Below are 27,783 nucleotides of genomic sequence, written 5' to 3' on the forward strand. Positions count from 1 at the left end.
CTGTGATCTCTTGTTGTTTTTAATGTTACTGCAGAAGAAATGACCTCATTCTTATAATCTTGGATTTGTAATGCAGTCTGTGTGTGTAACAAAATTCTGTTTTCTCACTAACATTTTTAGGGATTATAAATCATCAGGCAGATACTGTGATATGCTATATAGACAATGTCAACACACTAAATTCAAGCAAAGTAGAAAATAGCAATAAGTATTTAGAATGCAGCAATTTATAGCAGTATGATCTGTTGGTTTAATCTTGTCTGACAACTGATAACTGGCTGCTCTGACAGTGAAGACAGGTCAGGTCTTCAATCCAGTCAGTTAATAAGAATCAAATATGTTAAGAGGACAAAAGAGCTTATTTGAAGGTACAAGCGGCAATAAATGCAAACATCACATAGACTGAAGAGAAGCTGATCTCTTTATCTAGGAGGCTTGGAAAGAGACCAGTAGCACCTATTTGTTTAGCCATAGCAGAACAAAAGTCACTGTAGGAATCCAGACATGATGTGATCTTGCGGTACTTTGATAGGATAAAAATTTCAGCATCAAGAGGGATGTTGACTTAAGATGTGCGATAATGAGAGTCTAGGCTGAATATCACCTCTGGAAATGGGCAAGAACTGCTGCATCATATAAATTACCTTTGGGAGGGATCTACAAGGCTTAATTAGAGGTATTGTTTCATTTATTTTTACAGGAAAGAAGGCTTCATCTACTGGTGAGGTGCACATCTGGGTAAAGGAATGTCGTGACCTTCCCCTCCTGAGAGGCAACAGGCTCAACTCTTTTGTTAAGTGGTAAGAACTGTGGTTGAAGTCATCACATGCGGTGGCCTTAAAATGCTACTGGCTGCAAGAGCATGGTTTAGCTTAGCAAATCATGGGAAGAGATAGAAGTGAGAAGCATAGTTGTATTTCTTCCTTCTTCCTTTCCACAAAAACACTAAAAACGTAAAGAGATGAGAATAACAAGATGGTTGGGAAAACTCCGCCGGCAACAGAGGTTTCAACGTCATTAGTGACAATACAGCAAATAAACTCTTTTGTGCCTCGTCCCCACCTGACTTCTCCTTCCCTTCCATCCTCTGAAGCACAAGGGTGGGTACACACCGCCAGTATTTCTTGGGACTGAGAATATGACCTTTTGAATTAGTCTCTATGATGCTAAAGCATCGCATCTTCAGTCACGTTCTAACGTTGAAAGGATGGTGTAATCAGTAGTTTTTTGTCTATTCACTATGTTTAATGCAGGTGATGCTGTGCTAGTGCAAACTGACAATGCTTTCTCTTTCCGAAGTACCATTCTTCCAGATACGAGCAGAAAAAGTCGCCAGAAAACAAGAACAGTGGCAAAAACCACAAACCCGGTATTCAACCACACCATGGTCTATGATGGCTTTAGACCAGAAGATCTGAGAGAAGCCTGTGTAGAACTCACAGTCTGGGACCACAACAAACTGGCCAACCACTTTCTGGGAGGTCTCAGGATAGGCCTTGGAACAGGTACTGGATAATCCTTAATTTACAAAATACAGTCTTTTCTTTTTTCCCCCCTCTTCCTTTCCATTTCTTCTCTTTCTCTAAAGATCACTGAACAGCCTTTCAGTTATTCATTTACTGAAGAGTTTTATTCAGTAACTTACCTATTCTTACCTATTCTTCAGCACAGATCTCGCCATGTAAATAACAGTAGTGTTATGTGGGTTAGGATGACTGACAAGGCGAAATATTGGAAGTATCTCCTTGTCTGCCCATACATTGTATCTGCTATTGTTTCAAGTACAAGAATATGCTATTCCTGTACCCAAAATCTTAATAACATCTTACAGACTTACACATGCAAAAACTAGGCGCATGGTGTAAAGACGGTATTGGGTGGAGATAAAAGGATAGATCAGGAACACATGGTAAGATTTGAAGACACTGGATAGGAAAACTTAAAAATGCAAACAAGTTATTAGCATAAAGGCAATATAAGATGTGCAGATAGAAGAACTGTATGTTTTCCGTATCATTACATTTGTCCCTTTCATTATCCTCTCTGGTCTGAGGGGAATCATAGAATCATTTCAGTTGGAAGAGACCCTCAGGATCATCAAGTCCAACCACTAAACCATGTCCCGAAGAACCTTATCTAAATGCCTTTTAAACATCTCCAGGGATGATGACTCCATTCCTGGAAGATGTTTGGAGTCTTTTCAAACAAATACAAGAAAAAAATTACTTTTTCCAAATAACTTGTTGCAGGGTTCACCAAAATAATCTCAAATACAAATTAGGATAGTAAATCTTAGTTTGAATTTTAGATTACCCAAAGTTGTATTTCAGTACAAAATCAGTGTCCTGTTTTATTCTTAAACCCTCTCGTCTGTTAATCATCTGTACATCTTTCTCCTTGGGACTGTGACAAAAAGGATAACAAGGAAAAAAAGCGTGGAGAAAGATGACAAAGCTTCCATGTGAAACTGTCCGTAATTGTATTTGAGAGAATCGTTCAAGTGTAAAAATGTAGAACTGGATCTTCAAAGCATTAGGTCAGCCACCTGAGGAGGTGAAGCTGGTTTAGAAGACAGGCAAATGGGGTTGTCTGCTCTCAACGCTGCAGCATATCAAGTGATTGATGTTTCTCTTAAAACTGACATTTTTCTAGGTAAAAGCTATGGAACTACAGTAGACTGGATGGATTCTACTTCTGATGAAACTGCCCTTTGGGAGAAGATGATGAACTCACCAAACACATGGATAGAAGACACACTACCTCTCAGGATGCTAATGGTTGCAAAATTGACGAAATAAGGTGGCTTTTTAATTGCTAGTGTCAAAAAGAAACCTTGGGAATGAAATTAAATGTGTGGGGGTGAAACTTGGAAGAGGAACACAGTAGCTTTTTGTACGGTCTCTGCTCCATTGCTGTTCTGGTTTTGTGCTGTCAAGTGTCACTTTGTATTTCAAATTAAACTTCTGCCTGCAGATTATTATGTAAATTTAAGGATTATTTTATGCTTACTCACTGAAAAAGACTTCAAGAAAGGAGGCACTCACAGAACTCAGTGGCAGAGGTAGCTGTGACACCTGGATGCTTGTGTTGCTGAACTGAAGTCTTGCTGATGCCTTAAATAATCTAAATTAAATAATCTAAATTACCAGGAAAAAAATAAAATCAACTCTTTCTGTACACTTCTAGGATTGCACATGAAGTGTTATTAATAAGGTTGCATTTTGTTCATGCTCATTAATACATGTCTGTATCCTTGTTAGGCCACATCACATCTCTCCAGTGAGAAAAATTAATATGAAGATTAATTTTTTTTAAGTTCCTTTATCTGTAGTTCTACTTTTCTAGGATATGAAAGTCACTTCCATGATGAATGCAGCATGCAAGAAGCGGTACTGTCGGTGTTGTATTCTGCGAGGGGCAGAGGACTGTTAGTTCCAATGTACTATAAAGAATCAGGGTTATCAGAAGTTTACTTATAAGCATTAATAGTCTTGCTAGTACACAAACCTTACTCATAAATGCAGGAGGCCTAGAGGTCAAACTTTTAACTTTTTTTTATTCAAATGCTACTCTAAAGGATCTAAACCTGCCAATTTTAGAGATGGCAAATATGTTGTTTGGGTATTTATTCTGTAAAGTGTACTCACCTGTATCTATTAGCTCAATTTATCTGTGATTCAGCGCCACCGTTAGGAGAACGCTGGGATTCTGGCCTTGGTTTAGCTTTGCAGCACAGGAAACAGGACTGGAATGTAGCACTTGCAGAAATGCATGCTGCTACAGGAAGATAAATGCATAAAATACAAAATGTATTACTTTTTTTTTTTAATAAAAGCAGTCTATTAAAGCTAAATAGGAATTCAGTGTTTATTAAAACCCAGTGGTTTGTCATCTATATAACAAAACGCAGACAGAAAACATTTCTGAAAATCAATGCACATCTATTTGCTCCAACTGTGTAGGTCTAGAAGCTGGTGAAATCTTGCACCTCAGGTAGAATAAAGAGGAGAAGGGGGCTCTTCACAGCTCCAACTAAGTTGTTTCACTTAAGCACAAAAATTTAAATACTACTTGGTATTTATTGCACACTATGAATGGAAAAAGGAACGGATGGTGCTATTCAGCCTGCTGGGGAAGCCGCTTTTTCTCTAAGCACCCAGGCAGTCTGTAGAGTTCACAAAAGCCAAAAGGAGTTGTCAGTCAGGATATCTTATTGCTTTGGGTGTTCTGGATGAGACTGGCAGCTGGTACAGATTCTGCTTTGCCAGATACATACAGAACATTGTTCTTGTATGACTAGGGAACAACGTGCGTACTACGCTTCAGAACAAGGGATTTGTAGTTAAATGGCAGAGTATTCTTAAATAGCCACTCCTAAAAGGGTTTGCTGGCAAGTGTCATCTCATCTGCTGTGTTCTATGCTGTATCAAATTTTGGTAGTTAAACTTGCCTACCATCAAAATATTTGGTTTGTGACAATGTCGATCTCCTTATCTGTTGGTCAAATAGAACACCTTGTATTTAACTGCTCTTGAACCACCCTACAGCCAGAAACAGCATTTTCTCATTATCTCAAGAGACACTGCTTAACGCTATGCTAAACAGATCAAAACACAGTTTTGATTTCAAAAAGCTACCTGAACATGAGCATTTACTTGTGCACTGCACTTGTAATTAATTAGTGTGATTAACTAGTATGACACAGCGGTATTACGTACTCATCTAGATTAACCAAGAAACTGAGCCAAGTAACAAAAGGGGCCTTTTAGCACAAAAGTTCAGTGCTCCTTCCTAATTTTTAAGACCTTTTTAATACCTGGAGACTATTACAGGTAAACTATAACAAACAATAAGGACAGTTGCCACCACAGACAAAAGGAGTCATCCTTGTGCGTCCACATTTACAGGAGGCCAGCAGAGGCATTCAGAGCACTGCCTTTGAGACGTATAATAGCACTTAACACCAGATGTTTTAAAGTTATTTTTCTCATTGTTAGTCTGCCATGGAGTCTGCATCAAGCTATAGATCTTCAACTTAAAGATTTTCAGCAGAGCTCTAGTAGCTGTGCTTATAGTTTTACTGTTTTACTGTTGTCATACCCAGTAAAAGTCAAGGCTGTCCTGGTGGGATGGACTTCAGAGGGGAAGATGACAAACCAACCTGCTTTGTTAGTGGAAAAAGTACTTTGATTACCCCATGCATGCTGTAGGATTTAATTATAGAGTAGAAACAGTGCAATTTCAGCTCCTGTTAAAGGATATTGTGTTGATTTATTAAAAGGTGCTTGAAAGGTAATGGCTACATCTAATCATGTAAAGCAGCAGGAACTCTGAATTGAAAATATCTAACTGAAGTCATGCAAAATTTACTTTTTAAAAAAGTTATTGTTTTTTTTTTAATATTCCTTTGAATGTGGTTCACATAATAAATACAGCTTTCCAGAAAATTCATAGTCATTCCTCTCTACAGTAGTATGTTCCAAGTTGATTATATGTTGATAGAGAAATGCAAGTGTATGAAGCTGATTAGGGCAAAAAGTTTCAAGAAAGTAGTTTCTTTGCTCTACAGTCAAAAGGAAAGGTTTCAGTCATCTATAACCAAACTTTAAATGTGTGTAGTTCATTACTAAGGGGCAGTTTGATAAATTAATATCTGTGCTTTGATTCTTAATTCCAGTTCTCTGTTATGACGAAGCAGCCATGCTCCTAGAATATCTTTATGTATAAAGAGAAACAAAGGGGAGAAACACAAGGCTTCCCTGCTTCTTTTTTCTCTGTTTCACTTTACCCGCTCATCTTTGGCTTTAGCCCAGATTGGGTGTTTTTTGGAGCACACATAAACATATATGTGCCTGTATGTGTTCCAAATAACACCATTTTCACTTCTGATAAACCAAGTGTTTTGAAATCCCAGCTCTCATGTTCTGTGTTCTGCAATTTCCCATTCCTGTTTCTACCTCCCATTTCTACAAGGAAGGCTCCAAACCTGAGCTGCTGCAGTAACTATTCTATTAAATCCTTTTCCATTCTATGATTCTACGAACTCACATCCCTCTGATTTTACCCATTTTGAAAGATCCTGTACTTGCCTTGTTTGCTTCGTATCCTTCACCCACATCACTCACTCCTCTTTGCTTCGTGTCCTTTTCCAGTGGAGTCAAAAAACATGCACCAACTTTTTCCTTCCAGCTACATTCATTTTTTCCTTTTCTATCGTATTTTCTTTAACTGCCCTTGCCCTGAACAACTTGTGACTTTATTCAGCTGGAATAAATACCCAGATTTGGTACCTTCAGCATGTTCTGAGAAGGTCAGAGCCTGCCCTTGGGATCTCCTCTGGCACAAGCCAAGACAGGGGCGTTCTTCAGACTTGTGAAAATCCTCTTTCCTTTCCCAAATCTGAAGTGTCGGCAGTGTTTGTTTGTTAAAAAAGCTTCCCAGCTCCTTCAGCCACACTGCCAGACAAAGACATGAGCCCTGGGCTGACTGAATTCAGCTTCTTATCTCCACGAGACAGTAAACCCTGCAGCAGGAGTGACAGCAAAGGGCCAGGGGAAAGAAAACACCTGGTAAGAAAACACTTTCCTCCTATTAAACCCTGCTTTTCACTGTGTTTCCACTGAACAGCCTCAACCTTTCAGTCCATCCCCCTCTCCTCTGTTTTTCCAAATGTTTTGGCAGGATCCAAGGTAGCTGCAGCAGCAGGAACTGCAAGACAGTGGTAGTGTCCCAACCAATGGTCACCGCTGTGCAGCTCTGAAATGCTCCATGCTCTACAGGCATGAATTTACTTTGGCTATATGTTATTTTTCATCCTTCCTTTAAGGTGGCTCCTTCCCATGTCTTATCTTCTCCAGTCAAAGCCCAGGAATTCACAAAATGTGGTTCTCAACACGCTGTTTAATGTGCTGCGTAGTTCCAGATGTGTCTAAATCAAGAACTTGTAGATCAGTTTTAGGCTGACTTTTCATATGTCTTGGTAGCACACTGTATGATTAAGCACCAACAACCATTTTGGACCCAATGTAATACAAACATTTCCCTTATTTTCTCATGAGGAACTAGACTTTTAAAACTACATACCTAAAATAATGCAGCAAATCAGTGTCAAAACTCAAATGATGAACCACTTCTCCAGGCACAAAGTCTTTATATCACAGGGTATTCAGTAATTATTAGCATTGTATAGATCTTTTATTCATAAATCTCTAAGCATGGGATAAAGCCATTCAGTTATTTTTATGGAACAATATACTATTCAAATTGCATAAGTCAATTAGAAGTTGATGTAACTCTCCATGTTTTACTTGCATTTATAATACCAAATCTGTAGGAGAAAATAAAGGCAGAGGAAAATGATTGCTTAAGGAATTATTTACAGCTTTATCACTTGCAAGCTTTTTACTTAAATATAATAGTACTTCTTGTAGCTACAACAACAGCGCTTTGAGAAGAATAATTAGCAAAGCTACTAATCAGCAAATGAATAGGCTTGCATAAATACTAAGCCACAATTCTTTGCGTTTGCATTCTCTGGACTTCCAGAAGAACTCCTGCAGCTTCTGGCAGTGGTGGTGGCCACGTAACCATTGGGTACCGTTTAATTATGCTGAATGTCACTAAAAAAAGGCAATCACTGTAAAATTTTGTCTCATCTTCGCGTGAGACAGGGGCTCCGTGGCTCAGGATGAGAGAGAGGTGGGGATGGCCAACCCCAGAAGTGACCCAGAGATGGACAAAGGCATGGAAGATCTGACAAAAGGCCTGGAGGAACTCTCTGAGAGCCCCGAAGAGAAGAGCAAGAGGGCTCTGCTGCATTCACACCTGGAACAGCAGCATCACCTCATCTGTATACTGAAGAAAAAAGCAGACGATGCACGCAAACGCTGCAGAGGCCTGGAGCAGCTCAACGTGGAGCTGGAGAACCTGAGGACAGAAGATGCTGTGAAAATGAAAAGCCAGATGCAACGGATTCAGTATTTGGAGAAGTGTTTCATGGATCTGGCCAAAAGCCATGAGCAAATGGTCCAGTTCAAGAATGAACACAGAAAACAGCATATGCAGCTGTGGGAGGAGAATAAGTGCCTGTGGCAGGAGAATGAGAAGCTCTTCAGCCAGGCTGGGAGGGAGAAGGAAGCCAAAGTGCTCCAGCTTGCTGCCCAGCCCGGAAAGCTCTTGCAGCAGGTTGAGTCCTTACAGAAAAATATGTGCTTACGAGAGTCGCAGAGCCCAGGAGCGAGAAAATGAGCTGCTGGAAGCTCAGAACCAGCAAGCAAGTGCCTAATGGCTGGGAAGTTGATTTCCTAAAAAAACAGGTACAAAACCTCAAGAGAAGCACCAACAAACTCTTGCATGGGTTGAGCAGGCACAAAGTCAGCAGAGGGCTTGGGGCAGCAAGCTGCAAGCCAAGCTGGAGAGGGCAAACGAGAAGGAGCGACTCCTGAGCCTGGCCATGGAGAGGGGCAAGGCTCTGCAAGATAAGCATCAGGAAACTCGGCAGCTGGGGAAGAAGCTGGAGACGGCAGAACAAGCCAGGCAGAGAGCAGGAAAGTGCCTCAGCGGACAATGATCCAAAGGTCCAAGAGCTCCAACAACAGCTGGAAAGCAGCAAGCGGGCTCACCACGAGCTCTCGCTGTAGCTTGATGCTTACAGCAAGCACAGCACAGGTTTATTGACTAAAGAAAAAGCGCTGAACGTCAAACTCCATCATTTTATTGCATAACTGCAGCTTTCTGTTCTGTTCTCGGCTCGGCAGGTGCCTCTATTACAACACACTACTGTGTTTTGTTCCTCTCTATAAGACCGTGTCACGAAGGCACCCCAAAGTCAGTTTAGATGGACAGCAGGGTCCAAAACAAATTTTTATTCGGTAAAGAAAGTCCAGCAGTGGAAGAAAGTCCAACCGGTGGAAGACGGGGTTTTAGCTCTCCAATAGTGACATAAATACAGGTTCGAGCATCAGTCGAGTTAATTATTAAAGGTGCAGCAAATAATAACAATGGAGATCCACGGTGTGCATACACATGGCTCACCAAAAACAATGCCAGAGCCGTCCCTAACTCCAGGAAAAGTATACGCTTGCCTGAATCTGGCAAGGAATTATTAAAGAAAATACACATGCTTATATTTAAGCATGGAATAAGCACCTGCGATCCTGCGAGGAATTATTAAAGAAAATTTTATCACTCACCCACGTGGCTCAGTGGGGGGAATCCTGGTCCCAGATTACCTTAGGCAGCCATCCTGCCTAAGGGGGAGGGCTCTCGGCCGCACACTTTGGCCCGAGCTCCAAGAGGTCCGCACAACCGGCGGCTGACCTCGTCGGGGGTCCCGTTTATATAGCTTTGTCAGATCTGACTGTAGACATACCAGAAGCTTCTCTGCACCCCCACTCTGGCTGTGGGGTGTCCTGAAGCTTCTAAGCACCCCCACTCTGGCTGTGGGCGTCCAGTGGCTCCTTGGCACCTCTGCACCCCCTCTTCCTCTCTCTTAATGACCCTGATCAGCGGGTTCTGGGGTTAAAACAAAAAAAGCTGTTAACCCCATTGCAGGAGAGGGGCAGGTGGGAGATGTGTCTGCACCTTCCATATCGAAGGAAGGGAGGGGGAAAGAAGGGGTGTGCATCTGCCACAGACCGTCTTCTGATTTCTCTGTTATTTACCAGTTAACATCCTCCTCCAAGGACTGTTCTGTAGCCTCTTTCTTTGTTAGACTTTTATGTAAGATCTACACTGTTAAATTTGAACAGGGATTGTTGCACTAGTCAAACCTGCAATATGAAAGATGAGGGTGGGAAATCAAAGTTTCAATTTATTTGGTCCTAACCTTTGCTGTAACAAAGGTTTTAATTTTTTAAAGTTAAAACCACATTATTTTCCAAGATGGACAAATGCTCAAACCCTGAGTCTTATGTGTTTGATTCTCCCTTGAAGTTCAACAGAGGTTGACCATTTAAGAGGTAACACCAAAGCTCCACGAAAGAAATCCCACCTTGCAGTGTCTATGTCAGGAACAGCCATGATTCAGCAACTTAACAGGTCAAAACTAATATCACACAAGAGATGGTATTCAAACAAATTATTGTGTATAGTTGTCCAGTAGTCTTGTGGGTTTCTACAGTTGTTTCAGTCTTATTTAATATTATGTCACTGTTCAGCTCAAATAAATTGACAGGTCTTTGGAGTGATTTCAATAATCTTTGAAACAGGTTGAGGTTCTAGATGCTCCACCAGTTTAAGTGTTTTCTGTTTTTTCGGTGTTTCCTGTAAAAAGCAGTGATGCACAAAATGGAAGGGTGTATGTCTGGCAGTTTTTGGACAAAAATCTTCCCCTTACCTGTCAGCACTGTGGGACAGAGGCATCCTCCTCTCTCTTGCCTTTCTCCCAGCAAAGGAGATTTTTGGCTGCTGAATTACAGCTCCTGCTCTTTAAGTCTCCAACAAAATACCCCATGATAGGCCAAATGGCATCATCCCCCACCTGGGCTGTAGGCAGCTGCTTCAAGAGCTCTCCAAGTTCTTTCCCATGTGTGTAAGTCACGGGGTGACGCAATGCTGTGCCCAGTTGTTCAGGCAGCTCTCAGTTCTGAGCGTCTACGAAGCTGCAGCACCATGTCAAACTTCGTAACTCAAGCCCCATGCTCAGAAACGGCCAGAAGATCCTGCAGCTTGTGACAAGTTCATCTGAAGGACTTAACAAAGCAGACGTGTTTTACAAGGAAGTAGTAACTATCACCAGACTTGTCTTCTGAACTTCTCCAGACTCTCCTTGAACCCGCACAGTGCCAGATGAGAAGTTCTGCTCTACTCCGTCCTGCACGACAAACCACAGCCTTCCCTTTGACCTGGCTCCTGTGTGGTTCCACACCAGTTTTATGGACCACAGCCTCCTGCTTTTCGACTGCCTTTTTTCCCCTGATGGGCCCACCCTGCATGCAAGTTAAATTAATCTAAATGCAGGCATCTGCAGTGTCAACAGCAACTGACCCAGACTACGTACTAGGCCCATGTTCTGAGAGGAAGGAACACAGTAGGACTTGAGTTGGCTGCTCTAATTACTAATAGTTGATAGGAAGTGAGGACTGCCCATTTTCCTCTGGTGACTACACCAGCATTTAAAACCAGGTACCTAAACAGTCTAAATCTGGGCTGGGGTCACCCACTCACTGTGACAGAACAGCCCCACACACCTCCAGCCCAGCCCCTGCTGCCCTCAGGCAGGAAAATCCCCAAAACACTGCCAGCCCCATGGGGCATCCCCGTTCCCCAGCTGAATCTGTGGGTGAGAGACCCCAACACCTCCTCATCTCCCCCACACACACCTCCCCACATACACTCCTCACCCCTCACAGAATCACACAATGTCCTGAGCAGGATCCCACAAGGATCATCAAGTCCAACTCCTGTCCCTGCACAGGACAACCCCACAGTTCACATCGTGTGTCTGAGGACGTTGTCCAGTCTCTTCTTGAACACTGTCAGGCTTGGGGCCGTGACACCTCCCTGGGGAGCCTGTTCAGTGTCCAGCACCCTCTGGGGGAAGAACCTTTTTCTCATGTCCAACCTAAATCTCCCCTGGCACATCTTCCTGCCATTCCCTCAGATTCTGCCACCGGTCACCAGAGTGAAGAGCTGAGCGCCTGCCCCTCCTCCTCCCCTTGTGAGGAAGCTGTAGGCGCCATGAGCTCTCCCCTCAGTCTCTTCTTTGCCAGGCTGAACAAACCAAGTGACTTCAGCCGCTCCTCACACGGCTTCCCCTCCAAACCCTTCACCGACTCTCAGCCCCCGTTACAGCCCCGCACACCCCCTTGCCCACCCCCATAATCTCCCCTCAGCCGCCGCCGCCGTTTCCCGCGCGCGGGCGCAGCCGCGCGGCGCCCCCTCCCCTCCCGCTCCCCCCGCTCTGAGGGCGCCGCTTCCCGACAGGCACCGCGGCGGGAGCGCCGGGCCGCAGCCTCGCGCCGCTCTCCTCAGGCTCGGCTCGGTCCGGTCCCGGCCCGCCCGGTGCCGCCGCCCGCCCGCCGCCATGCGCCACAGCCTCACCCAGCTGCTGGCGGCCTCCTCCGGCGGAGCCAGCCCCTCGGGCGCCGTGTGGCCGCTGGCCGGCGCGGGGCAGGCCCCGAGAGGGCGGGATGGCGGCGGGGAAGGGGATCCGGGCCCCGCGCGGCCCAAACAACAGCAGCCGCCGCGGCGGGAGGAGAAGGAGCCGGAGACGCCCGGGGTCCCGCTGGAGGTGTGGGAGCAAGAGGACTGGTTCCCGGGGCTGGAGCTGGGAGACCTGTTGGAGGCGGCCCGGCCGGACTGGGACCTGGACGCGGAACTGAGCGGCTGTTTCTGTGGGGAACCGGAGCCGCTGCCCCCGCCGGGCCAGGGCCAGCGGCCGGCGGCGCCCGGGCGGCGGAGCGGCGGGACCGGCAGCCGGCTGAAAGCGGCGGCGGCGGCGCGGCTGAACCGGCTGAAGAAGAAGCAGTACGTGCTGGGGCTGGAGAGCCGCCTCCAGGGCCTGGCTGCCGAGAACCGCCAGCTCCGGGACCGCAACCGCGGCCTGAGCCGCCGCTTGCGAGAGCTGGAGCGGGAGAGCAGTTACCTGCGGGCCGTGCTGGCGAACCAGAGCGCCCTGGGCCAGCTCCTCAGCCGCCTGGCCGGGATCCGCGCCGGCGGGCTGCAGCTCAGCACCAGCCTCTTCAGGGACACGGGCGGCCCCCGCCTCCAGCAGCACCTCCAGCAGCACCTCCAGCCCGCCGGTGAGAGCAGCGACCACGACTACGCCTTGCCCAGCGCCCGGCCCGCCGGCCCGGAGGAGGCGGCGGAGCCGGAGGAGGAGTGGGTGTCCCCCGGCGGGATCTGCCTCCACGTGGACCGGGATCAGGTGTCGGTGGAGTTCTGCTCCATCTGTGCTCGGCGAGCGGCGGCCTCCTTCAAAATGTAGGGTCAAGTACCTGCTGCAAGTACTCGTGGGGTTCTCGTCCCTATAGGGGGGGCCTCGCGTCGTGGTGGAGGAAGCAGGCGATGGTGCGGAGGAAAGAAAAAATAATAATAAAAAAAAAGTACAGTGGTGATGGGGTGGTATTGGGGGAGATGCAGAGGAGGGGAACCTGGCGCTTAAGTGGCCAGAGTGACAAAAAAATATCTGTCGAACGGCACATTGGGAGCCCGGTGGTGGCCTTGGTTAAAGGTCATGTACACCTGGCGTGTGGATTGTAGCGGTCTGAGCCTGTTTGTTGGGAGAGTCGTGCAGAGCCGCGTACAGCAGTGCGATAATTGTCGTGCAAACTGACACGCGCGTGTACACGCAGAGGTGCCGCCAGAGCCCGTTTGCAGCGCTTGGGTGGAAAGATCATGCCGACCTGATGCATGAAGGTGTGCTCGGTTCCGCTTCGCAGTTGCCCGTAAAAGATAACGCTGACTACCCGGTCTTGAGTCAGATAATGTCTAGCCTGCTTATCCTGAGGAGCTGAAAAATGCTTGCTTAGAAAACCAAATCAAAAACTTCATTAAGACATCGTCACTGGACAGACTTAAGAAAAAAAAATAGTAATGATCGGCAAAAGAAAGCATGCATATGAAATTGTACTGCATCTCAGTTATACATTACTATTAAAACCTCTCTGACAGTTTCTCTTTTAGGTGCTTGCCCTGCCAGGCTCCGTTGTGTAGGGGTTAAAGAACAGTCGTTTTCCACCTCGCAACCTGGTAAGGATCAATATATTCCCATAATGCGGTATCAGACAGTTTGCTTTGCTTATGCCAGTCTCTTGTGGTGACTGGTTCAGGAAGTGATTTCTCTGGTCCTTGGCCTACTCTGCCAAAATGTTTCTAGCTCTGGATGATAACTAACAGTGAAAATTACAATCATGTCATTCTAATTAGCTGTTTTCCCCTTCTCCTTTTTTAAAATTAATATGCTCATAGTAGCAAATACATGAGCTATGTTTTGAATTAAAAAATTAATGCTTATGCCATTTGAAATAGGAATTTTCCATTGAACTAAATATCTGATGAGCTGAAAAGGGAAAATATGCTAATAAGTGGAATGTGACATTTACAGACTTTTATCATAGGGCACTGTCCCAAAAGTGTAAGTAAATTTCTTTTTAAATGGGAAAAAAAATAGAATTTGTGACCTGTTGGTTTAAAATACTGTCTAGTGTTAGGGATGCACGGTACCTTTAAAAAGTCTTTCTCTAGCTTGCTCTAATTCATGGCGCAGAGTTTTGCCTGATTAAATGAAACCTGAACAGTGGTTATATCTGTACAGTGGAATCCTAATGCAGAGGAGTCACTTTTTTTTTGCATGGACCTCTAACGAGAATTGCGGTTTGAAGAATGCAGTGCATCGAAGTAACTCGTTACTTTAGCTTCCCATAAGTAATCTCTATGCCCATGCACACTGAAATTCCTGTTACTTCAATGTAGTTTTAAATTCTAAAGATACTGCATGTATATGCATGTGCTTAATTTTACTGTAGAGTTCTTATTTTAGCCTCTTACAGTATCCAGAAATCTATACCTTTATATAATTAGGCACAGTTTGGAGACGAGCAAATTACATATCTTGAGGCTAATGATTTGAAAAATGCTCCATAATTAACTGAGATAGGAGGAAAAATAGTTTGCCAAACAATAGCGTGTGTTTTCTTGTACTAGGCAGTGTTTCTCTCTATCACAAAAATGAGTGGGTTGTTTTTTCAGTTGTATTATAACATTTAGGTTGTTTATATGTATGTCAGTTGGGGGAAGAAGGATTGTGAAAATGATAACATGTAAAGTGAGGTTTCACAAAGAATAGATTTTCCTAAACCAGTTTTATTTAGTAACTTTAAAAAAAGATTCTATTTAGTGTTTTTTGAAGTCTTGTTTCTTAAAGCCTTAAATTTTGGGTTTAAGGCTAAAGAGAAGGTGAAAGCGTTTTCTCCTAGTCATTTGTTTTGTTGGTGCTAGACCCAATCAAGTGTTCATCAATATAAGACGAGTTTGATTCTTTGTGAAACATCACTGTGTGAAAAAGTATATGTGTATTTAGCATCCTTGTTTTTCTTTATGCTAAAGTGGATTCAGCTGTGTTGGGGCAGAAGAGACGGGACCAGCTGCTGGCCACATTTCCTGCTTTATTTTAAAAGGTAGTATCAGAAATGAGAATAAAGAGGTAACAGGGCTTTTGCTGTCTTTGGTTTAAAAAAAAAAGTTGAATGCTGGTATCATTTACTGTCATCCAAGATGATGTTTTTAAAAGACAATGTCTTATCAAACAGGTTTTACTCCACTGTATGCAGAATTCCAGCCGTTCAGAGTATATTACCAGCACAAAAGAGAATCAGTGGGGTCTGTGTTACCTTACACCTCTGTGGTGGCATCAACAGGACTGTTCAAAGTTTCAGTCTTGGGTTGGGTAACCCCGCGTTAACTGACGGGTTATACCAGTGCCCCAGGGGTCAGAGTTAACCATCCCGACCTGTACTGACTGATACGCAAAATGGAAATAATTGAGTTAAATTCAACCCAGGCTCAGTCTGCCTAGCACAGACTTCGTGAACATCCTTTATTTTGAAGTTTAACATGCTTGATGAAAAGCTAAACACTAATGTAGCAAGTATGGGATGTTACGATGGCATTTTTACAGTTACTTCAGTGCAGAAGTGTTTTTTAAGTTAACTTAAACATGCATTCTTTCCTTTTGCATCACTGCTAAATGGTAGGGGTCAGGGACCTAGTTCTGGTCTCTGTTGTGAACCTGCACATCGCTCCAGTCATGAAACTACCTGTGAGCTGTGTCTAAGAGTAGCTGATTTTCTGACATGCAAAATGATTTATGCTGGTACAAGAACAGAGTTGAGTCCCAAGAAAGTAAGTGGCTGCAGGCATTTCTAGTGCCTACTGAATCATATTTAAACCAAATAGAGGAGAGGAAGTTATTTGAAACTCTAACCAACTGTACTATCTGTATGGTGTATTATTAATGTAGCTTTTTGAAGTGGAAGCCTTGAAATGACATAACTTAATACTTGAAAATATATTGTAAATGTTTCTTTGTAAGTATGTGCCATCCAGATAAGAATACAATATCATAATAAAATCAGACTTGTTGATCTTTCAATTTATGGGCTCAAACTTTTTTTCCTCTCCTTGCTTTGAGTGGTTCATTACAGTAAATGGGAAAACAGAAAGGGGAAAATGCTGTTGCTGCTGTCTGTGGGGGGTCATCTGTTGGAAAACAAGATAAAATGGATCAGGGTTTGCAGGAGAAACGTTCTTACTCATCTGTCTTTTAACTTAATTTTGTGTTGAGGACAAAATGAAGGTGTTATTCCTTGAACTGAAGATAAGAGTTGTACTCTCAGAATCACCACTCCTTCTATTTTACAGTTGTTTTCCTTTCTTAATATTTTATTGATGTGGATGTCTTTGATCAATAATCCACGGAGGCGTAGAATACTTAGATAAATGCTTCTGTGGTCTACTGGCATCTTCCTCCTTTCTGTCCCATTTTTAGGTTCTGAAGTTTGATGATTAGTTAATAATGTGCTGTTAAACCATAATCTTTCATCAGATTGTTATTTCCATGCTCAACACTGGAGTGTAACAAAAGGTTTGTGGATGTCGCAGGGACAGGACCTATTTAAAACTCCAGAGTGAGCCATGTGCAGTAGCCTTTGATTGCCATTAATTTTAAATACTTTATCTGTTGAAATAGCGTGCTGGCATTCTAGCACCCAGGCATTCTAGTGAAAGCAGTCTGCAACATTGCTTAAAAGTGTAAAAAGATGCTCGCGTGCTCTGCCTTTTTGTCCTCCAGTTGTAGAAAATACAGTTCAGCACTGAAATTTGGTTTGTTGAACTGTACATACCACAGAACCAAGTGCCGTCAGGGTTAAACTGCATGGCTGCGCTACCTTCATTTAACAGTATTTCTCCACCTGACAGCCACTTGAAGAATGTTTAGTGTTTAAACAAGAAACAATTTCATGCACGGTTCTCTGTTAGTCCTTTACAGTTCAACTCCAGTGCTGTGACTCTTAGTACCCTGTAAATTAAATTCTCTCTCTTTCCCCTGAATAGTGGAGCAGCATCAAGGAGGAAAAAACAAATTGGTGTTTCTGCATCTCTAGATGCCTGGAGAGAGGATCTCAAAGGAAATGTAGGGAACCATCCTCCAACACTTGGCACCACTTGGTACTCCCTGATTAACAGATTTCTTATGTCACTTGTCAAAACTGCAATCAGTTTTCCCTGTGATCTTTTGCAAAACACAAAGCCTTTTGTAAATTTACTGATGTTTTTTAAAAAACTGATGTTCTCTAGAGCTTGTAGTTAAAGAGATTTTCTGCTAGAATCAACAATATTGTTGATAGTGTTGTGTTTGCTATTAGGCTATAGATGTCTCAGGGATTTATTAGGTATGGGGGGGTTGTTCAGACAGGCTCTATGTTTAAAGAATGTCTAAAATTGTATGTTGACAGTAGCTGATGCTACAGTTTTTCACTCAGTCTAATGGGATACACGGATTTAGAGAAATAATTCTGCCTTTGCTCATTAGCAGGAGGATGCCAGGAGCTGGAGTGGGGTGGGCACGGGGAGATGAGGGTGTCATTTGCAGGGGGCTGTGGAATACATTGTAATGTTGAGATTCAGCATAAAAAATGGTACATATAGATGATACAATTAGTGCTTTTTTGATTCTTGTCTACAGCTGCTCTCTTGCTATTCTTTTGGCAGTAGTTCAGACCTGGAGTAGTCAGAAGTCCATCAGTTGAGGCTGTACATTAGACACATGCCGTTCTTCAAAAAAAATGCAACAAAAATTGTGATGCCTAGTCTGCGACTGGCTGGTAAAGGATGCAACTGAAACCTGCACTAACTCAGATTTTCCAACGGGGAGGCAGCATCTGTGAGCAGTTTGGTACAGCTGGTAGGAGGCCAACAACTTGTAAAAGCTCATCCTTTCACTTGTTGAGCTGTACAAGGTGCACTGTGCTCAGCCTATGAAAGGGGGAACAGAAGGAGCGTTTCCACATTCCTGTGAGGGCACTTCTTCACGTGCCAGCGTGCTAGAATTTACTGACAGCATCTTGGTGTCCAGGAGAGTTCTGAAGCAGTTTCAGTCTTTATTCTTTAACTTACTTTTGAAAACTTTTTGTTTTCCTCCTAGTTATTCAAGGAGAATTAGTGTACAACTGAAACGTTTCCTTTTTTAAGAACACACCACCTTTCTTGCCTGAGGATTCTATAGCTGACCTTTGACATGACCAATGCTGAATACTTAAAATACCTATTTGCACTTTGTATATTCGTCAGTTTTGATGAAAACAAGTATCGGTCTTTGCAACTTACTAAAATCTTACTGTGATAACAGCGTTCTCTCCAATGCACAGAGTGACCTTTGGAAGAGCCTGAATGGGGTCATCTCATGCAAAAACTACTGTGCTAGCAGAACAGAGGAAAGTTCAGGGAGAAAAATGCTCAGATTTTGACAAATCTCTAGAAAAACCTTGCCTTGACCCCTCGCCCCCACCTTATTTTTTTATGACTGTGATTTGCATTATGAAGCAAAGACCCTTCTTCAATTATACTCATTTATACAGCTCCCAAAAGATGTAGCATCACCTTAGAGCCAAACACTAAGCATGCAATATAAATGTTTTGGGTTTTTTTCCTCATTTCCAGAGAAAACCACCTGTCCTTACAAAGCTGTTACTCATGTGTATACTTTAAACTGGACATAATGAAACACTTCACTTGCATTTAAGTTCAGGACTGAGAAGAATGACAATGCAGAGTCTTTAGCTTTTGTTTTTCAATTAAAAATGACTGCAAGCACCAACTTCTTTCTTTGTTTATTATGGTTACTTATCCAAAACGGATTAACTTCATGCTTCTAACTCTTCAGGATCCCTCCTAGTGTTCATCTGCTCCAGTATTTTGATGTATATTCCATGATGTTTAGTGGCAAGATATATTCCAGTTAGAGCCTGTACAAGTACAGCCCAACTCATCTTCCTAAAGACAGGCTGAGCAACTGTGAGCCAAAACCGAAACAGATTTTCTTTCCCTGGCAAGGGAGATGACGAATACCTAAACAACATAAACAGTGGTAGAAACTTTTTGTCATTACAAATATTTAGGTAGCTATTCATTCTCTCCTTCCAAGTTAAATTCACCTGGTGGGACTGAGCTCTCTGGATAAAAGCCATAAACCATCCTGGCCACAGTACTGATGTCTCACCATCCCCTCACTGCTCTGACCCAATCCACAGTATTCCACCTCCCAGGGAGTTCGGCTGCTGGGTTCTGCCCCGGGTCGGTCACGTCTCTTGACCGAACAGCCAAACAGCACTAAGCAGCGATCGGCACCACTTGGCAGGGCAGCAGCCACCATCTGGTGTACCCAGGCCACAAAAGTGACCAGAGGGTTGGAACAGCTCTGCTGGGAGGACAGGCTGAGAGAGTTGGGGTTGTTCAGCCTGGAGAAGAGAAGGCTCCAGGGAGACCTTATTGTGGCCTTTAAGTACTTAAAAGGGGCCTGTAAGAAAGATGGGGACAGACGTTTTAGCAGGGCCTGTTGGGACAGGACAAGGGGTAATGATTTTAAACTAAAGGAGGGGAGATTCAGGTTAGACATGAGCAAGAAATTTTTTACACTGAGGGTGGTGAAACCCTGTCCCAGGTTGCCCAGAGAGGTGGTGGATGAACCATCCCTGGAGACATCCCAGGCCAGGCTGGACGGGGCTCTGAGCAACCTGATCTGGGTGAAGATGTCCCTGCTCATGGCAGGGGAGGCACTGGATGAGCTGTCCCTTCCAACCCAAACTGTTCTGTGCTTCTGTGATCAAGGATAGCTTGTCAGGTTCCAGCTAAACCCAAGTGCTTAACAGTGTATCAGTTTGCAGATCCTGTTACACTTTGGAGGCTTCATGTAGCTCTTACTAACTGTGCCTTGTAATTACAGGACCTTAATGCAAATCCCCTTCCATGTACTAAAAGCCTACAATAAGATCACAGAATCACAGAATGTCAGGGACTGGAAGGGACCTTAAAAGATCATCCAGTGCAATCCCCCTGCCAGAGCAGGAACACCCAGATGAGGTTACACAAGAAGGTGTCCAGGTGGGTTTTGAATGTCTCCAGAGTAGGAGACTCCACAACCCCCCTGGGCAGCCTGTTCCAGTGTCTGTCACCCTTACTGAGAGAAGTTTCTTCTCAAATTTAAGTAGAACCTCTTGCGTTCCAGTTTGAACCCATTACCCCTTGTCCTACTGTTGGTTGTCACTGAGAAGAGCCTGGCTCCATCCTGCTGACACTCACCTTTTATATATCTGTAAACATTAATAAGGTCACCCCTCAGTCTCTTCTCCAGGCTAAAGAGCCCCAGCTCCCTCAGCCTTTCCTCACACAGGAGTTGCTCCACTCCCTTAATCATCTTCGTTGCCCTGCGCTGGACTCTCTCCAGCAGTTCCCTGTCCTTCTGGAACTGAGGGGCCCAGAACTGGACACAATATTCCAGATGTGGTCTCACCAGGGCAGAGTAGAGGGGCAGGAGAACCTCTGTGACCTACTGACCAGCCCCCTTCTAATACACCCCAGGTACCATTGGCCTTCCTGGCCACAAGGGCACAGTGCTGGCTCATGGTCACCCTGCTGTCCCCAGGACCCCCAGGTCCCTTTCCCCTATGCTGGTGTGCATCGACTATAAATCCACAGAATTTAAACTGAGAACCGAAGATGTGACCAACAAATCTTTTTGACAAACAAATACACTTCACTCATCTCAAGTTACAAGACGTACCTGGCTGCCAGGCTTGCGTTCATGGGGAGAGCCAGGAACACTGGGTAGAGCCCACCCACAGCAGCCCCTATCAATCCTCCTCTGACCACGGTGCAGACCTCGCAGCTTAGCTCACCTGTGTGACAAGCGATAGTTCACTGTCAGTATTCACATAGTTCAAGAATTTATCACTTCAAAGTTGACCTTCAAGTGAAATCATACAGAGGGGGGAACCTGACTGCTTTGTTGCAGTCACTTTTACATGACTGCGTGAAAAATCCTAAAAATCAGTGATGCGTAGCACAATATTTTAATAAACATAAATACACATATGTATCTCCTTTCCCACTCAACTTCAAGGACTCCCTGCTGCTCCTTGTGTTATACAACCTGTTTTTTCAAACCCTGCTTTACAAACTGCTGTTTTTCACCACAGCAGTTCAGCAGAGAGGAAAAGCTCCACTAGTGTTACATTGTGTGCAAAAGCAAAACTGTTTTAGAAAAAGACGAGGAATAATGAGGTTTTTACCTGAAAATAAAGGTTCACGCACAAAAACTTCATAAACTGCTGCTGTTGAAAGAAACGGAATAACAGCCATTGGCAAAGCAGAGATGAAGGCAGCTTGTCTGACGTGGAGGATGTTCCTGAAGAAGTTATTTCCTGCTAAGCCACATAAGCTTGAGTTTGCTGCGAGGAAGTATGACCCATGGTTACAGAGGTTCCTGTGAAAGAAGGAAAGTCGCTTCAGCAACTGAGAACTGTAAAAAAGTGGTTTACTCAGCGCTACAATTCACTTCTGAATATCCTCCAGTAAGAGGTCAAATCTCTTGCTGTAGGTAAGGGTGTAAATCTTGCTGGTGCAAAATGGAGAGTAACTACTTTCAAAAGCAACCAGTACGGCGTCCTTTCTGTATGTCCAAGTTTACACACACCTCAAGAGTGCAGTGACAGAAAAGCTAAGCAGCTTTTTCTACATTTTTGTTTTAATTATGGCTAATGGAAACTTCATGAAATCTGCTCTCCTAATTAGGAAGATTCTAAGGAGAATGTTTTCCCAAATGAAACTTTAAAGATGTACGTATATAATCCTGTATTCATCCTTGTTTCTAGCCTGCTTATGCAAAAGTATAGATTTAGTTTCAACAGAAGAGCTTACAGGAGACATCAGGTGGGACAATGGAGACCTGGCAATAACCATCTTGGGCGCTGCTGGCGGAGCATTTGCAGTGATCCTGCAGCCTTCCTCACATGCGTGGAACACGAGCATTTAAGGTCCTACCTTGCTGGGAGGTCACACCAGTTAAAGGTTAAATACTGGTTTACAGAACTGGAGCTTCTCTTTTTCCCTTTTTAACAGGGGGAGTGGATTCTGTTCTCTACCGTGTTTTTAACACTGTGTTTGGAGCAGCTACTCGTGTTGCAATCTGCCACACGGTGAACGCAGAACAGAATGAAGCCTGGTCAGAGACGGTCAGCATTTAATATCTCGACAAACAGCTTCCACTTGAGTCCGTTCCATCGCAGCAGATAACGCAAGAGAGGGAATCAAAAACCGTGCCAGTTTTACAAGCCTGATAAACAGCTTTTGGTTGATTTCATTTGCCTCACACAAGGAAGTTGTGCATTACCTGCAGCGTTATATCTGCCACAAACGGTTAATGGAAACAACTCTTTGCTTCAGTTTTTCACAAATCTAAATTTCCCAGAACGATAACTATTGCAAGGCAAAGCCATTAACTGGAAGGCACTCCAATTCTGAGGCTGTGCCAATATTACTATATGAAAAGTGTATTTTTAAAACGCATCGTAAGTTGGATTTACCACTAACACCCCAAAGAAAATAAAATCCTTAACCGGTCACAAAATTTACGCTAGGCCAAATGTCATATTTATTTGCAAAATTGTCAAACGGCTAAGCCATTTACCAATTAAAACGTGATTTTTTAAAAACCCACGTGTTTAAAACTGTTCCACATTTTAATGCTTAGAGTAACATTAAGCACTGACAAACCATTTAAAAAAAGAGACTTCAGAGACGTAGGTGCTAATTCTGCAAAATCTAAACCATCAAAACCACCTGACATCAGTGACACCAACTATTTCTCATTTTCAACAGGAAAGTACTTTAATTCTTGGTTCACAGCAGATTTTCAAACGTGAAAACAGGCTACCAACAATACCATTCTGATACTGTATAGCAGAACTTGGCTGGTCAGATCTCTCTTGCCCTTTTTTAGGAGTCATGTTTCATTTCTTGGAGTTTTAAAAAGAAAAGGGCTTTTTTGCTTTTCAAATCACCATTCTCCCGATACTGGCTGTCACTCACAGAAATGTCCCCAGAGTACAGATTCTGCAAACCAGCCATTTCGCTCCATTGGTATATTTAAAATCACAGGCAGTGAATCGCACGTGTGCGTATACATACGCGTAGAGGGCTGCGACTAAAATTGAGCAGCATATCTGAGAATCCAAACTAGAGCACATGAACGTACCCAGGACGAGCAGAATCTACTCAGAGTTACTGACGTACGTAACTGCTACGCTGCAGGAAAGAAAGGGAAGATGGAATGATTGGGTGGTATTTTTTTCTTTTAATACTAACTCCCTAGTTTTAAAACCAAGAACTTTGGTGAGCAGGAACTCTCAGCCCGACTGCAGGATGCTTCCTCTTCCCTTCCATCCACCAGCAATCTCCCCTCTGGATACACAAACTTAAAGTCCTGTCGGGGCAGTTTAAAATAAAGCTGCACACCCCAGCACCTATTTCTTTCCAAAGCCCAGCAGTCCCCATGTACCACAGTCTCTGCAAAGATGTACCCACCTCACCACTGAGGAACCTGCCTCCCCGTGAGCTCCCCAGCTTTTCTGGGGAAGTGTTATAAGGTCAATGTGAGGGTGGCAGATCCTACACAAAGCTCTGACTCTAATGGGAGGGATAAAACCTCAACTTTACAGAACCAGCTCAGGTTCAGTGAGGTTTTGCAGTGAAATGCAGTATCACAAAACACAACAAGGCTGTTTGCGAGGCCCAGAAGGCATTTAGCTGTTTCTGTGCTGCGCAGAACCCTGCTGATAAGCCCGCATGACTCCAGCTGACTCGTTCACCGCCACCTGGACACCTCAGCCTCGCCTTCCTGAAAGGGAGAGCAGCGCACAGTGAAATGCAGGAACTGGCAGGTTGATGCTCGCTCAGTTCTGGCCCCAGGCCAACCCTGTGGGACACAAGATGACTCCTGCAGCATCACAAGAGTATCTGCCTTATGCTCTCCAGCATTTCAGTTCCCTGGAAGATTTATCAGCTCTAGCACAGGGCTGTACGAACGCTCAGAGCCAGTCTGGGCTGATCAGCCATCCCACGACCTTAAGCACTGGGGAGCATGTGCCAGAAACCAGGCGAGCAGGACCAGAGACAACAGTGAATAACCATATTTAAAAAACAAAAACCAAGTTTTCTCTTCTGGACAGGAAAATGCATCTTCACAATTATATATTTTTATAACTGCAAGGAAGATTTGCAATTCAAGAGTAAGGGAAAAGAAAAGCCTCCAAAAGACTTGAAATGTTTGCTGCACTTATCTTCATTTATTTTACCAGCACTTACTGATCCGCTTTAGGAAGCTCATTGAATATCTTTTGTATGATTTCCATCCGCTTAAATCTTTCCAAAAATAGTCTTTGCTGCGGAGTATCTACTTCAAGAAATTCTCTTCCTGTCATCTTGAAGTCCTGGATCGTACGGAACAAACAAACAAATGCAATCAAAGTTACACAGCCCCGGCACGTATCCAATAAACATTCAGACTTTTTTTGGCACCACGCAATCACAAATGCATTTCCTACTTCTCATGGCAGACTTCTCAGATGCAAAGGGCACAATCCAGCTACAGGAATCTATGATATTTATGACTACACAAACTCTACCAAACTGCTTTCTTCAGTGATGTTGCAGCTGTGCTTTGGCAGTTGCTCTGAGTCAACTTAAGCACTCACTGTGATGAAAATGGACCATCTAAATCTCCAGATAGTCCTGCCCAAGCACCTCCAGCTCTGGGGCCACACAGCAGCTTGGACCAGGAAACACAAAGGTGAAAACTGCTCAGAGGAACAAAGGGCACTGTACTTGTTTTTTTCTAGCCAGATCACCTTCTAACACAAGGAGCCCTAACGCCAGCAGCACAAGGGAAGGCACTAACAGGACAACAGCTTTTGGCAATACTCCAGGTTTACATTGAATTAACCATCAAATAGAAATAGGAAAAAGTAAATCCATAGTTTGTAAAGATTTAAAGAAATAATGAACGTATCTCCTCTCCTTTTATATTCCACAGCTAAGGACACTCTTTATTGGTACTCTTAGCCAGAGACACATTGAAGTCAACGTGTACAGCTGTTTATGTGGCAAGGTTTTGGTAGAGGGGGGCATACATGGGCGGCTTCTCCGAGAAGATGCCAGAAACTGCCCCTATGTCCAACAGAGCCAATGCCACCGGCTCCACGATGGACCCACTGCTGGCCAAGGCTGAGCCCATCAGCAACACCGGTCAGACCACTCTCTTAAAATATTTGAGAAGGGTTAAAAACTGCTGCAGGACAGCAGCTGAGAGAGAGGACTGAGAACATGTGAGAGAAACAACTCCGCAGACACCAAGATCAGTGCAGAAGGAGGGCAGGAGGTGCTCCTGGCAGCCTGTGGTGCAGACCATGGTGAGGCCGGCTGTCCCCTGCAGCACATGGAGGTCCATGGTGCAGCAGATCTCCACCTGCAGCCCAGGGAGGACCCCACGCTGGAGCAGGTGGATGCCCAAAGGAGACTGTGACCCTGTGGGAAGCCCATGCTGGAACAGGCTCCTGGCGGGACCTGTGGCCCCGTGGAGAGAGAAGCCCACGCTGGAGCAGGTTTGCTGGCAGGACTTGTGACCCCATGGGGGACCCAGGCTGGAGCAGCCTGTTCCTGAAGGACTGCACCCTGTGGAAGAGACCAATGCTGGAACAGCTCATGAAGAACTGTCTCTCTTGGGAGGGACCCCACACTGGAGCAGGGTGTGAGGAGCAGCAGAGACGTTTGATGAACTGACCACAACCCCCATTCCCCACCTACCTGCACTGCTCAGTGGGAGGAGGAAGAAAAATCAGGAGTGAAACTGAGCCTGGAAAGAAAGGGGGGAAGGTGTTTTAAGATTTGTTCTTGTTTCTCATTATCCTCTTCTGTCCAGTTGGCAATAAACTAAAGAGAGAGACCGCATCTGGAAAATTGTGTCCAGTTGTGGCCCCTCAGTTCCAGCAGGACAGGGAACTGCTGGAGAGAGTCCAGCGCAGGGCAACAAAGATGATGAAGGGAGTGGAGCATCTCCCATGTGAGGAAAGGCTGAGGGAGCTGGGGCTCTGGAGCTTGGAGAAGAGGAGACTGAGGGGTGACCTCATTAATCTTTACAGATATGTAAAGGGTGAGTGTCAGGAGGATGGAGCCAGGCTCTTCTCAGTGACAACCAATGACAGGACAAGGGGTAATGGGTACAAACTGGAACACAAAAGGTTCCACTTAAATTTGAGAAGAAACTTCTTCTCAGTAAGGGTGACAGACACTGGAACAGGCTGCCCAGGGGGGTTGTGGAGTCTCCTTCTCTGCAAACATTCAAACCCACCTGGACACCTTCCTGTGTAACCTCATCTGGGTGTTCCTGCTCCATGGGGGGATTGGACTGGATGAGCTTTTGAGGTCCCTTCCGATCCCTGACATTCTGTGGTTCTATTTTCTCTAAAATCTAGTCTGTTTTGCCTGTAATGACAACTGGTGAGTGATCTCTCTGTCCTTATCTCAACCCACAAGCTTTTCTCCGTCTCTTTTCCCCCCATTCTGCTGAAAGGAGTCAGCAGCTCTGTGGGCACCTGTTAAACCTTGTAATTAGTGATTCAAATGTTTTTTTCTTGATATTTTTTCCCCAGATGAAAGTGTTCCAGATTTACTCTGCTCATCATACTCACCTGAAGTTTCTTTTACAATCCGAGATCGGCGGGGCCTGCTCCCGTCTTGAGTCCTCTTGCTTCCACCCTGCCCTAGAGGAGGGTCCCCAAATCTGTTCTTTACGTCAACTAGATGGACATGACGTCAGGGGACTCCCCTCCCCCAGTCCGCGGGTTTTACCCCCCACCGACAGCCGTTAGCGACCGTTACCGACGACCGTTAACCCGCTCAGCGCCGCCCCCGTACCGCGTTCGCCCTCACGGCCTTCCCGCCAGGGCCGCGCTGTGACCTGCCCGACCTTGAGCTGTCCCGGCAGCGCCGCCGCTCCCGCCCTTACCGACCCGCTCCCGCCGCCTACAACATGGCTCCTCCCGCCTCACGCCCCGCTTCTGAGCGCCGCCATCTTACCCGCCCACATGACCCAGAGCCCTCAAAGGACACCTTTGATTGGGTTTCCCCCGCCGGCCCAGCATGGCGGCTCCCGATTGGCTGCGGGCCGGCGGGGCGGGAGGTCAGCGCCCGGCCCGGCGCTCGTTGCTAAGGGCGGCGGATGGCGGCGGCGGCGGCTCCTCCATGGAGACGGGGCTGAGCGGGGACCCTGCAGCCGGCGGCCGGGACGCGGGGACTCCCCCTAGCGGAGCGAGGAGCCTTCGATGGGGGGAGGCCCAGTCCTCGGGGTAACCCGCTGACCCCCTCCCCTCAGCCCCGCGCCCCTTCCCGCTTCCCCCCCTCAGCGCCCGCATCGACCCCTTCCCTCTCGCTCAGCTCCTTCGTGCTCCCCATCCCGCCCCTTCGCCCCGCCTCCACCCCCTCCCTCAGCAACCGGGGGGAACCGTCCGCCCCCCGCCCAGTTCCCCTCACCCCGTCCCGCACCGACCCGGCCTCGGGAAGCGACAACCGGTCCCTTTCGGGGCGGGAGAAGCGAAGGGGGGAGGGGACAGACCCGACACAACCCAACTGTGATCGGGAGAGAGCGCAACCAGAGCCGCCCCCTCCCCCCGCCCCCAACACCAGTTCCCATCTCCTGAGGAAGACGATGCAAAGCGCAGCCCTGTCCTGTGC

At 45.4% G+C, this 27,783-nt stretch overlaps 5 protein-coding genes and 1 long non-coding RNA gene across 51 annotated transcripts in view; 4 read left to right on the plus strand and 2 right to left on the minus strand.

Annotated features, from left to right (window-relative positions):
* The window catches only part of SYTL2 (synaptotagmin like 2), a 62,319-nt gene extending 58,466 nt beyond the window's left edge, over window positions 1–3,853 (plus strand). For all 18 annotated transcript variants that reach the window (XM_021298769.2, XM_021298773.2, XM_065049752.1 and 15 more), the window contains 3 exons: window positions 701–800; window positions 1,300–1,505; window positions 2,653–3,853. In XM_021298769.2, coding sequence (XP_021154444.2) covers window positions 701–800; window positions 1,300–1,505; window positions 2,653–2,798 — 452 coding nt within the window. In that variant the 3' untranslated portion in view covers window positions 2,799–3,853. The remainder of the gene's footprint in view (window positions 1–700; window positions 801–1,299; window positions 1,506–2,652) is intronic.
* Window positions 3,647–11,811, minus strand: LOC135578302 (uncharacterized). The gene is made up of 3 exons (XR_010469792.1): window positions 10,337–11,811; window positions 6,291–6,523; window positions 3,647–3,777 (listed from the first exon to the last, which is right to left on the minus strand). It is a non-coding gene; the product is annotated as an uncharacterized LOC135578302 (long non-coding RNA).
* CCDC89 (coiled-coil domain containing 89) lies at window positions 6,670–8,816 on the plus strand. Its single transcript, XM_065049557.1, is given in 4 exon segments — window positions 6,670–6,689; window positions 7,671–8,205; window positions 8,207–8,550; window positions 8,552–8,816. Coding segments are annotated over 4 exon segments (1,071 nt in total). The 3' UTR covers window positions 8,724–8,816.
* A 92-nt stretch (window positions 11,812–11,903) lies between the features above and the next one.
* Window positions 11,904–16,093, plus strand: CREBZF (CREB/ATF bZIP transcription factor). Its single transcript, XM_065049815.1, has 3 exons — window positions 11,904–12,924; window positions 13,615–13,692; window positions 15,049–16,093. Exons 1-2 carry the CDS (start codon window positions 12,026–12,028, stop codon window positions 13,661–13,663), a joined length of 948 nt encoding a protein of 315 aa, XP_064905887.1. The 5' UTR covers window positions 11,904–12,025; the 3' UTR covers window positions 13,664–13,692; window positions 15,049–16,093.
* A 2,725-nt stretch (window positions 16,094–18,818) lies between these two features.
* TMEM126A (transmembrane protein 126A) lies at window positions 18,819–27,655 on the minus strand. 20 transcript variants are annotated; one of them, XM_065049819.1, is made up of 7 exons: window positions 27,599–27,622; window positions 26,742–26,838; window positions 25,858–25,906; window positions 24,361–24,485; window positions 21,288–21,481; window positions 20,780–20,894; window positions 18,819–19,068 (listed from the first exon to the last, which is right to left on the minus strand). In XM_065049819.1, the coding sequence occupies exons 4-7, from the start codon at window positions 24,474–24,476 to the stop codon at window positions 18,864–18,866; spliced, it is 630 nt and encodes a 209-aa protein (XP_064905891.1). In that variant the 5' UTR covers window positions 24,477–24,485; window positions 25,858–25,906; window positions 26,742–26,838; window positions 27,599–27,622; the 3' UTR covers window positions 18,819–18,863. The 20 variants fall into 20 exon arrangements, with proteins under 20 accessions (XP_064905891.1, XP_064905896.1, XP_064905892.1 ...); XM_065049824.1 differs by having other exon boundaries at window positions 26,742–26,813; window positions 27,599–27,615; XM_065049820.1 differs by lacking the exon at window positions 27,599–27,622 and adding an exon at window positions 27,163–27,283 and having other exon boundaries at window positions 26,742–26,813.
* DLG2 (discs large MAGUK scaffold protein 2) overlaps window positions 27,252–27,783 on the plus strand; it is a 1,055,145-nt gene continuing 1,054,613 nt past the window's right edge. For all 10 annotated transcript variants that reach the window (XM_065049757.1, XM_065049758.1, XM_065049759.1 and 7 more), the window contains exon 1: window positions 27,252–27,398. The gene's annotated coding sequence lies outside the window, so the exon portion shown is untranslated. The remainder of the gene's footprint in view (window positions 27,399–27,783) is intronic.

Source organism: Columba livia, chromosome 1 (assembly GCF_036013475.1).
Source record: "Columba livia isolate bColLiv1 breed racing homer chromosome 1, bColLiv1.pat.W.v2, whole genome shotgun sequence".
Classification (NCBI taxonomy): Eukaryota; Metazoa; Chordata; class Aves; order Columbiformes; family Columbidae; genus Columba; species Columba livia.

What these genes read in the sequence shown, in the direction of transcription:
- CREBZF (XM_065049815.1), top strand. Translation starts at nt 12,026, where the DNA reads ATGCGCCACAGCCTCACCCAGCTGCTGGCGGCCTCCTCCGGCGGAGCC. An exon ending in GCGGCGGCCTCCTTCAAAAT is followed by an intron (nt 12,925 to 13,614) that starts GTAGGGTCAAGT and finishes CCTCTCTGACAG; the next exon opens with TTTCTCTTTTAGGTGCTTGC.
- TMEM126A (XM_065049816.1), bottom strand. Translation starts at nt 27,194, where the DNA reads ATGCTGGGCCGGCGGGGGAAACCCAATCAAAGGTGTCCTTTGAGGGCT. An exon ending in GCTCTGGGTCATGTGGGCGG is followed by an intron (nt 26,814 to 27,129) that starts GTAAGATGGCGG and finishes ACCCTCCTCTAG; the next exon opens with GGCAGGGTGGAAGCAAGAGG. An exon ending in GCGTGAACCTTTATTTTCAG is followed by an intron (nt 20,895 to 21,287) that starts GTAAAAACCTCA and finishes CTTGTCACACAG; the next exon opens with GTGAGCTAAGCTGCGAGGTC.